An 11,242-nucleotide genomic window follows, 5' to 3' on the forward strand; every position below is an offset into this window, starting at 1 on the left:
TTTCTAGAAACAAACACAAGGTATGGGTTTTGGTCATTCCAAACTCATACCTTATACCTAATATACGTGAACCAAATACCCCCTTAGAGTTTTAGACTTTCTAACTAATTAATAATTAGTAAATATGTAAATTTATAGTAGTATAAGAACTTGAAAAAAAAAGTCAATATTATATTAGGTAAAAAGTTATGGCCGGGTTAAAAATGGATCGGGTTAAAATGGATAGATTTATAGTCGGGTCGGGTTAATATCAGTTTGGGTTAAACCAGATAGGATTAAATCAGTTATTTATCTGGTCATTTTCGGATTGGGTTGAGTTTAAGTCGGGTTAAATTGGTTTGGTTTGAGTTCAAGTCAGGTCATATCGGGTTGGGTTGAGTTCAAGTCGGGTCAAATCGATGCCAGTTAAGTTTAGATCGGGTTAAATTTGAATTCGGATTAAGTTTAGGTCGGTTACAGATCCGATCTGGATCCTAAATTTCTCAAATCAAATCAGATCGGTTACAGTTCAGAATGGATTTTTTTTTTTCCGGATTGGTTCGGTTTTGACACTTCCTCTAGAAATAGTGACCTATGTAATTTTTTTATTTTTTTTCAAAATGACCTTAATTAACAAACTAACCGAACGAGCCATAAAATATTTAACACGTAATCAATCTATTATTTCGGGATGAATGCATTACTTGTGTATGAGATGATATGTGAAAAGGGCTGATATGTTCCATAAAGCAGACATATCGGCCATATCGGCTTTTCAGTACTTGGCACGTGGAAACTTTATCATTGACACTTGGCAAGAAAAGCCTTGCATGCCTCGTAGCCACCTGTCATGAAATTTATTATAAATAGTAGGTTAAGCTTCATTAAATGGTAAGCATTTATTACTCTCTCTCTCTCTCTACTTTCTCTCTCTTACTTACCTTCTCTTTCTTAAACACATTCTAACTTTATCATCGGAGTGGTTATCCCCGGATCACCCCGGGGTTAGCTAACTTCTGTTCATTATGTAGGTTCTCAGTTTGCCGATAGGAGTATCAGGATCTCGGGTTCGGACTCTCGGGTAATCAGATCCAGACAGAAACAATTTGGCGCTAGAAGGAGGGGGAAGTAGTGATCACTTCTATCGCCTAAGAACCTAACACACAAAATAACAATAATTATGGCCGAAAATAATGCAACACCAATAATAAGTAAAACGGTAAATCGACCGATTACAACACGGCCAGAAATTGAGGTAGCAGATGAAACACATACTTTGGAAGAAAACCAGTTCCACATGCCGTTAACCCCAGAAAGGCAGGTGGGGACAGTAGTGGACCCCATGGAAGAATTCACACCAGAAGAGTTGCAGGTAGCAGCAAGAGTAATGACTGTGATGAGTAAAAAGAGGAAAGAGGCTGAAACGGCTCAGGCTGAAGGGGGGTGCCGTTAATCAATCATGGTGAACAGTTAAATAAGGCAACGAATTCACCAAGGCACCGCCGGGGAGGAACGCTGGTAAGAACACATACCACGCCGCGTCAAATAAAGGGGCAGTCATCGAGTCGCACTGTTATTACAAGAACCCATCAGCAGAGAAGTTCTCAGGTTGAAGGAAAGGCACCACGAACTGTGGTGCAGTTAAGAGCATCACCGTTTGCACAAAGTATCTTAGATCAGCCGATGGAAAAAATTAAAATGTCGACCTGTAGGTATGATGGAAGAGGAGACCCGGGTAGATTCATAACGTCCTACAAGGGGCATATGATGTTGTACACCAACTCAGATGCTGTTTGGTGCAAAGTCTTTCCGACTACCTTAGTTGGGGCCGCGGCTGATTGGTTTGATAATCTGGAAAATGGGATGGTAGACAGTTTTGAGAAATTGACTGAGATGTTTGTGGGTCAGTATGTTAGTAACAGTGTGCGGAAAAGAACTTCAGGGGAGTTGATGGCGGTAGAGCAAAGGTCAGATGAGTCTTTAAGGGATTATATTAGGCGGTTTAATAACGAGACAAATACAATCCCGAAGTTGCAATAGGAGATAGCTGTGATGGCATTGATGAATGGCTTAAATGATTCCGAGTTTAAGCGCTATCTTACACGAAAGAATTTTCAGACATTGGCAGCTGCTTTTAACAAATCCCATGATTACATCAAAAGTGAAGAATTGATGAAAACGAGTAGTAAGAATGTAGCAGTTGGCAAAGGTCAATATCAATATGAAGGTGCAGCCTCTGGAAGTGGAAGGCACAGTTGAAGGATAATATTGAGGAATTGATAAGGAAGGGGCACTTGACTCAGTATCAGTTGAGTGCGGGGGGAGCTCAACCACCGCCCCGACAGATAGAAAGACAACAGTTGGAAGCAAGGCCAGAAGGATCACGAGGTGGAGTGGTCCGACAAGGGGGTGGTGGAATGCCGCCCCTATCAACAGTAAGAGGGGTAGATGTGATAATTGGGGGGCCAGATCATGGAGGAAAAGTTAGTGGGGCAAAGAAACATCTATCTGAACACCGTCACATCATTAATGCCCTGGATACTGACAACCGCCCTTGGCCAGCTTCAATCCCAGTTGTTGTATTTACTGAAGAGGATGCCAGGGGTATTGTCTTCCCACATGATGACTGATAAGTGTCATTTATGTCGCTATTTTTAGGAGTTTTCTAGTTAGTTTTTCATAATTTTTCTATCTTTTTACTTGGTTTTAATAACGTTTTACTACATTTGTAATGTTCGTGTGTGAAATGTCGTTATTGCTCAATTTTGGCTTTTCTTGCATATTTTGGTGGCTTATGACATTAGATTAAACTTTATTGGTTTACTCTTATGTTTATTAACACTTGGATAAGTTCATTGCTCAAGATTGAAGAAATATAAAACATAAAAGAACAAGTAATGAAGAAATGTGCACTTGATTTGCAAAGATCATACTTCAAACGCCTATATCTTTTGATCTACAAAACATTTTGGGGCGATTCTAATTGGAGATGAAAGCTTATCTTGAGAGCTTTCCAACGACAGGTCATATGCCCAATTCCGATGTAAAACGTGGGAGATATGCTCATTTGAAGCTGAGAAGTTTGCCCAGTTCGAGAGGAGCGGGTGCGCACCTGTGAGGAGCACCCGCTCCAAACTTTCTGGAACTATTCTGCCATATTTTGCTGCAGCTAGGAGCGCCCGCTCCTCTGCGCGCTGCTCGACTTGTTGCGGAGCTTCCTAGGCAATTTAGTAAGGGCTATAAATAGATTTTTTGCTCATTTTAGAGGGGGGATTTCATATTTTAGTAGTTGTTAGGTTAGTTTTAGGTTTTTAGAGAGAGAAACTCTCAGATTTTGGAGAGAGAAAGTGAGAAACACAATGGTTTTCATGGATTTTGGATAATCAAAGGAGGAATTTCATGATTTGAAGATCTCCATCTTATATCAATGAGCATTCTTACTCTCTTTTCTCTTTATGCATTCTTTAATTGCTTTGTTAATCATGTTTGAGTAGATTTCCTTCTACTAGGTGTTGAGTGAAACTTTGTAATGGTTAATTGAGTTATTTGAGATAAATTTGATGATAATTGTGTGATTAAATTGATTGAATTGATGATGGCATGTTGTTTGTTTTAGATTGGTTTGATCTCCCATGATAGCAAACTTGATTTCATATTAGTTCTAGTTTGACAAGGGATTGTGAATTAGAGTTTATATATTTGATTGCATTTGGTGTAAATTTCTTTTATGCACCTAGTCAATGAGGGATCTAGGCTAGGAATTTGAGTGATTTCTCTTGAGTGTAATTAATTCCCATTTTAATTCTTTCTTTGCATGATCTATTATCAATTGGATTCTCATTAACTTGTTAATTGTTAAAAGTGGATCTTTGCCCCTAGTAGACTTTATAATATCTTGATCTTTATATGTGTGTTAGTGTAGTTGTAGTGTCCAATATCCATAAACCGAATTCGGTGTAGCTTAAGCATTAGATCGAGAACAATCTAACATTACCGTTCCTTGTGGTTCGATTCCGAACTTACCACTAGACTTGTTTAGGGGTTAGTTTAGGATTATAATAAATTTTGTTTGGTCGTGAGGAGGTTAGTCAACGACCTAATTTCCCCGCGCTCAATGACCCACTGGTGCTGATAACAAAGATCAACGGAGCTGATATCTAAAGAGTTTTGGTGGATGGGGTCAGCTCCGCGAATGTCTTGTTTATGAAAGCTTTTAATGAAATGATGATTGGGAGGCAGTATTTGACACAGGTGTCTTATCTAATCATTGGTTTCAATGGATCAACGGTGAGACCAGAAGGAAGCATAGTTTTGCCAGTACGGTTGGGTGATGGGCCGACTGCGAGAGATGTGATGGCGGAATTTTTAGTGGTCAATGTTCCATCAGCTTATAATGCCATTATCGGTAGGCCGATAATTCATGATGTCCAACCAGTTGTGTCGACATACCATCTGACGATAGCCTATGTGTCGAATCTGGGAGCTGTTGAAAAAGTTCATGGAGGGCAGGTAATGGCGAAGTCTTGCTATGTAACGGCTTTGAAAAATCCATCTAGGGATGATGCAGTGGCAAGTAATCCTAAGAAAGAGCTGGAGCCAACAGTACAGGATCTGGCCATGAGCAATTTTGATACAAGGCCGGAAGCAACTCCAAAGCCGTTGCCAGGAGGTGAAACGGTGCAGATAGAGTTACAGCCTAGAGATTCCAGTCGGACAGTAAAAGTTGGGGCATATATGGATGTAGATATGAGGTGTCATCTAATAAGTCTGTTGCGCGAGAATGCCGATGTATTCGCCTTCTCGGCAAGTGAAATGTCAGGAATCCACCCTGGTGTAATGGAGCACAAGTTGAATGTTAACAGAGGGTTTAGGCCCATAAGGCAGAAAAAGCGAAATTTTTCTACTAAGAAGATAGAGGCCATAGAAGCAGAGGTTAATAAGCTCTTAGCAGCAAGGTTTATAGAGCCGTGCACATACCCAGAGTGGTTAGAAAATGTTGTCATGGTGAGAAAGCCAACGGGGAAGTGGCGCATGTGTGTGGACTTTACTGATTTGAATAGGGCTTGTCCTAAGGATTAATATCCGTTGCCTCGGATAGATAGATTGGTGGACTCTACTTCTGGCCATGCAATGCTCATTTTTTTGGACGCTTTCTCGAGGCATCATCAAGTCGGTCTTCATAAGGCAGATAGGCCAAAAACAGCCTTCATAACAGATGTGGGTGTGTATTGTTATAAGGCAATGTCGTTTGGGTTGAAGAATGCTGGAGCAACTTATCAAACGTTAGTTGATAAAATTTTTGAGAAGCAGAAAGGCCGAAATGTGGAGGTATATGTAGATGATACAATTGTTAAGAGTAGAGAAAATAAGGATCACATAGCTGATTTGAAGGAAACATTTGATACATTACGGAAATATCAGATGAAGTTGAACCCAGAGAAATGTGTATTTGGAGTTCGATCAGGGAAATTATTGGGTTTTATGGTTAGTGAACGGGGAATAGATGCAAATCCCGATAAGGTGAATGCAGTGCTTAAGATGAAACAACCAAAAACTATTCGAGATATACAAAGGTTAACTGGAAGGATGGCAGGGTTAACTCGGTTCATCAGCAAATATGCTGACAAAGCACTTCTATTCTTTGTGGCTTTGAGGCAGAACAAAGCATTTGAGTGGGGAAAGGAGCAAAGGGATGCATTAGAAGTTGTAAGGAATCATTTGAGGTCTCTTCCAACTGTGGCAAGGCCAGAAAAAGGGGAATTGTTGCAACTATATATCTCGGCTTCTCCAAAGACGATAGCTGCAGTGTTTCTAATAGAAAGGAAGAAGTTACAAATGCCGGTATATTTTGTCAGTCATGTCCTAAGTGCGACTGAACGCAGATCTCCGATAATAGAAAAGATGGCATTGGCAGTGGTCACAGCGGCAAGAAAGTTGAGGCCGTATTTTGATGCACATCCGATAGATGTTTTGACAAACCATCTGTTGGAAAAGTCTTTGCGCAAGATGGATACATCGAGTCGGCTGCTAAAGTGGGATGTGGAGCTGTCAGAGTATGAGATAAATTATAAGCCTAGAGTTTCGATAAAAGCACAAGCCTTGTCTGACTTCATTGTGGAAACTTCATACAGTGATGAGGAAGAAGAATTGGGAACTTGGCAGGTTTCAGTGGTTTATAATCTAATACCTATGATATAAAGATGAATTACAAGTTTTAAAGTCAAACATTTAAGATATCAAAATATTTGACGCGTAAAATACTTACTATTAGCTTACAAAGTGGCAGGTAGGGGTGTACAAAAACTGGCCCGGACCTGAAAACCGACCTGAACCGGACCTGTTGGGACCGGACCTGATCCGGACCTGTAGATACAGGTCCGGTCCCGGTCCTTGAAATTCAAGGATTCCGGGTTTCAGGTCCGGTCCGGGTAAAACCCGGAAATTTCAGGTCCGGATCTGAAACCGGTAAAACTACTTTTTTTTTATTTAATAAGTTTAAATAGGTCCATAAACAAGTCCAAACAGGTCCATAACAGGTCCAAACAGGTCCAATCAGGTCCATAATAGGTCCAAACAGGTCTAAACAGGTCTAAACAGGTCATCACTTTCATATTATTTAAAAAAAATCAAAAAAAAAATAAGCAGGTCTATTCAGGTCCAAACCCAGACCGGACCTGATTTTTCAGGTCTGGACTGGAACCGGACCTGTTGATTCAGGTCCGGTCTCCGGTCCTTAAAAATCAAGGATTCAGGTCCGGGTCAGGTCCGGTCCGGTTTTGGACCGATGTACAGCCCTAGTGGCAGGTATCAGTAGATGGATCCGCAACATCAACTGGATCAGGGGCAGGGATAGTGATAACGGCCCCAGATGAAAAAAATTTTGAATATGCAATCAAATTTAAGTTCAAGTCCACTAACAATGAAGCTGAGTACGAAGCAGCCATAGCAGGAATCCAGCTATCCATGGCGGCCGAGGCAAAGCGATTAATTCTAACCACCGAATCTCAGTTAGCGTCCAGCCAATATAATGGGGAGTATGAAATAAGAGAGCCAACAATGATAAAATATATTGAAAAGATGAAGCAATTAACAGTGCAATTGCAATACTTTGAAAGCCGAGAGCACATAATGCACAAGCTGATGCCTTGGCAAGGTTGGCCAGCTCAAGCTTTAATGATTTGGAAAGAACAGTTATGGTGGAGATATTAAAGCATAGAAGTATTGAAGAGATATCAGAACAAGTGCACTATATCAATAGCGGCACGCAGTGGTTTGACAAAAATACTGGCATATTTACTATATAGGGCTTTACCCCTTGATAAGGAAGAATCAAGAAAATTGCGCAAGGATAGCGTGTGGTGTATAATGCATCAAGGCCAACTGTACAAAAGAGGATTTTCGTTACCACTGCAGAGGTGCATAACAGATCTTGAATTTATCAAGTTGATTGAAGAGATACATGAGGGTACTTGTGGAAATCATCTTGGAGCAAGAGCACTGTCACAAGAAGCAATGAGAAGGGGGTAAACTGGCCGACAATGAATGAAGATGCTGTTAAGTATGTGAAAAAATGTGAGAAGTGTCAGAAATTTGCACCCGTTAGTTATCAATTTGTTGCCGAATGATTTAATGCCAATACTCAATCCAATCCCTTTCGCACAATGGGGAATGGATATAGTAGGGTTGTTTCCCTCATCAACAGGCGGAAGGAAGTTTCTCATAGTGGGGGTAGATTATTTTACAAAATGGATAGAGGCGGAACCAGTAGCAAAGATAACAGCGTCAGAGGTGAAAAAATTTATCTTGAAAAGTATTTTCACAAGATTTGGGTTACCAATGGCAATGGTCTTTGACCATGGATCTCAATTTGACTGCAAACCGGTGAAGGATTTATTGTCCATGCATAAGGTGAAAATCGCATATGCAGCGGTATGCCACCCACAGTCAAACGGCCAGGCACAATCAGCAAACAAGCAAATTATAGCAGCAATCAAGAAGAAAATAGAGGATGCAAAGGGTTTGTGGGCTGATTTGATACCAGAAATTCTATGGGCAAATAGAACAACAGTGAGAGAAGCAAAAGGAGAATCACCATTCACATTGGTATTTGGAACAGAAGCGGTGGTACCAGCAGAAGTAGGGTTGCCGACATTCAGAATTCAGCATTACTGTGAAGATCAGAATGATTTGCTATTACGACAACAACTAGATTTTCTCCCTGAAATACGGGAGAAAGAATCAGTCAGGTCAGCCGCCTACAAAGACAGAATGTCAAGGGAATATAACAAACGGGTTGCATATCGACCTTTGTGTAAAGGCGATTTAGTACTGCGAAGGACAGCAGCCACAGGAAAAAGTAATGAAGATGGAAAGTTGATGGCAAATTGGGAAGGGCCATACCGGATAAGAGACATGGTGATGCAAGGGTCCTTTTACTTGGAGACAATGGATGGAAAGCCATTGAAAAATGTTTGGACTACAGCGGTACTAAAAAAATATTATGTGTGAGTAGTGTAAAATTGTTTTTTAAGCAGCAAAATTAATGTTAGTAACAACAATATCAATAGTGAATATATACAAGTTATCGGTTACAAGTTCTGTTGTTGAAAAAGGCATCATCCACTTAACAAATCATCGTTAAGTGGGACGGACAGCTAAAAACCGCTTCCGTGAGGTTAATGTACTCACAACCTGATCAGTTGTGATCATTAACTCGCGAGGTTGCTGGTTCAAAATATAATTCCGGTAAAATCAAATCAAGTATATGCCGACAAGAGGCATAGCTTTGATAATGATCACCGAGAGGGTGCTTAACTGACTAAGAAATTGGTGTAGTAAGCGACCAGTATTATACTCTGAACCAGCAAAAGAAGTTCCGGTCTAGTGCATATAATTGTTTCACAAACATATGCACTAAGGGGGCAAGAAATAGGGTTAATTTGATATTATCTTTGTTTAATTGACAAGCTAAAACTGGAAAGGACGACAACTGATAAGTCAAAAGTGTAAAGTGGAGTTAGGACGTTAAGCCCAGTAATGTCGTAGCCATGGGAAATTAGTTAGATAACTTATTAGAATTTTTTATGCAATAATTTATATGCAGAATTTATAATGAAAGGCAAGGGTTACAGTTAACTAAAACACATGAAATTGATAGTCATGAGGCTGAGGTAACATGAGTTATTAGAATTTCGTAAAAACAACTACATGTTTGTAAAAGTAAAAGATAACAATCGACAGGCACCACCACAAAAAGGGTATATGCCGATAAAGCAGCATTGTCAAAATAGTTTAACAAAAACAAGAGAAACATTTCAAACTAAGGCTGATAAGGTCCGACTACACAAGACCCACAAGAAGATGTCGGTGATGAATGCCCGCCCTTTTAAGCTTGTTTACTCTCAGGCACTGGAGAATTTAGAATGATGGGATCTTTGGGGCTGTCATCAACACTCGGCTCATAGTTAAACAATTCTTCTTCAGCAAATTGTTGTTGTTCAAAGCCGGAAGGTATTTTGTAGGCTTCGTTGTCAAGCTTTTTCAACCTTAGCCCAGTCTTCTTTTTTCCAGCCGGCAGCATGGGCAATACACCTCTGAGCAGCTGTCCAACCTCCATCAAAGCGATCTTGGAGTCGCGTGCAGAATTCTTTAGAAGCCAAGTAACGGCCAACTGCTCTTTGCCGAATGTCAGGCTTGTCAGACTCCATCTTCTGAACCTTTTCTTTAAGGTTTTGAATTTTATCCTTGGCATCATTGAGATCTTTCTCAAAGGACGGAAGACGCTCAAGGGCAAGGTTCTTCTTGGTAATTTGACCCTTTAGCTGTTGTACTTCTCTCTCAAGTCCCTCGAGCTTGACAGCTTTATCCTTCAGAGATGTCATCTCCAAGTCGTCCCTCTTCTTAGCTTCTTTCAGCAGATTTAGAGCCTTATCAGCATTGTCTAGGGCGGTTTGTAAAGCATTTTGGTTGGTAGAGGCTTGATGATGTTGTTCCTGGTAATAACGGTACATCTCAACAAGCTCGGTACCGGACATAACAGTCTGCATTAAAAATTCGTCCAGCCATAAGAGCATAAACGATAACATAAGTAAAACATAGTAAAAGGTGAAAAGAAAACATAATTTTTAGGAAAAAATATGTGTATGTAAACATAATGATAAAAAAAAAAAAAAAAAAAAAAAAAAAAAAAAAAGAGAAGCAAAATATAAATTAAGTACCTTCATCATGTTATGCATATGAACAGCAGCAAGGGGACCGATTTCGCCCACAGGCCTGTCCAGGGGAAGAGCCAAGTTACATAGAAGACGGTAGCCGAGATTCCCACCTTGCATAGGGTCGTCAGTGTAGAGTGACTCATTTCGATACACATTGAGATCGGGCCGCCATCGGTCTCCAGATTGGCCAGGGGGAACAGAGAACCCTCTCAAAACTACTTCAGGAAACCTCCCTTCGGCGCGCTCAATCCATTGATTAGACTAATATATATGAGCCCAGGAACGCTAATGTCTGAACCGCCGACAGTGGTGGGGATGCTTGGACCAATTAGTTATCCGATTTCATTAGGATGAGGAGGGGGAGAATCAGAAGCACGAGTGAGATCTTCGATCTCCAATCTGTTAGTCATCTTCTTAGTAATCGGTTCAGAACTCTAAACCACTGTCTTGTCTTCAATTTCAGCTGGCTTTGTAGACGGAGAGGAACGCCTAGCCTGGTTGTCATTCTCCCTCGATTTTTTCTTAGCTTAGGTGTCGGATTGTCTAGGGTTGACCACTCCGACATTGCCACCCCGACGGTTTCTCAAAGTGGATAGTTTTCTCTTCTTTGATTGGTCATCATCCATATTTTCGGATTTTCTTTTAGGATTGACCGGGGAAGCGCGGCTGCAATAGGAAGCAAGTGTGTCGTAACTGGAGCTGGGAGCTCTAGGACACCACCGAATAACTCTCTTCCCGTCAGCAGACAATCCAAGCTGCTTATTATCTAATTTATCAACACCTGTTGTAAGAAAAGAAATATAAAAAATGGGGGTTAAAGTTTTATTAAACTAATAAGGCAGAAATATAAGACAGCAGAAAATAAAAACATTAAAATAATAAATGGTGGATTAATACCATAACAATCAGTCCAGCACAGACCGACATGTGATAAAGGGTCATTGCCAAAAATGTACCCCACATTAGGTACCCACACCTTTGGAGCAAGGAGAGATCTACCTTCATCGTCCTCGGATTCGACGATGTCAAAATGGCTGACATCCCTAAGT

General features: G+C 40.6%; 2 protein-coding genes across 2 annotated transcripts; both read left to right on the plus strand.

The window, feature by feature from the left end:
• Positions 1-4,200: 4,200 nt before the first annotated feature.
• On the plus strand, positions 4,201-5,058 carry LOC145634060 (uncharacterized). Its single transcript, XM_081685553.1, has one exon. The coding sequence runs from the start codon at positions 4,201-4,203 to the stop codon at positions 5,056-5,058; it is 858 nt and encodes a 285-aa protein (XP_081541679.1).
• A 2,757-nt stretch (positions 5,059-7,815) lies between these two features.
• On the plus strand, positions 7,816-9,405 carry LOC145634091 (uncharacterized). The gene is made up of 2 exons (XM_081685554.1): positions 7,816-8,463; positions 9,220-9,405. The coding sequence occupies exons 1-2, from the start codon at positions 7,816-7,818 to the stop codon at positions 9,403-9,405; spliced, it is 834 nt and encodes a 277-aa protein (XP_081541680.1).
• Positions 9,406-11,242: the final 1,837 nt, after the last annotated feature.

This window comes from Chenopodium album, chromosome 1 (genome assembly GCF_948465745.1).
Source record: "Chenopodium album chromosome 1, dcCheAlbu1.1, whole genome shotgun sequence".
Lineage (NCBI taxonomy): Eukaryota > Viridiplantae > Streptophyta > Magnoliopsida > Caryophyllales > Amaranthaceae > Chenopodium > Chenopodium album.

Excerpts from the sequence above, each read along its gene's own strand:
- LOC145634091 (XM_081685554.1), top strand. The coding sequence starts at position 7,816 with ATGGCAATGGTCTTTGACCATGGATCTCAATTTGACTGCAAACCGGTG. Across the intron at positions 8,464-9,219 it reads AAAATGTTTGGACTACAGCG|GCACCACCACAAAAAGGGTA; the intron begins GTACTAAAAAAA and ends AACAATCGACAG.
- LOC145634060 (XM_081685553.1), top strand. The coding sequence starts at position 4,201 with ATGATGATTGGGAGGCAGTATTTGACACAGGTGTCTTATCTAATCATT.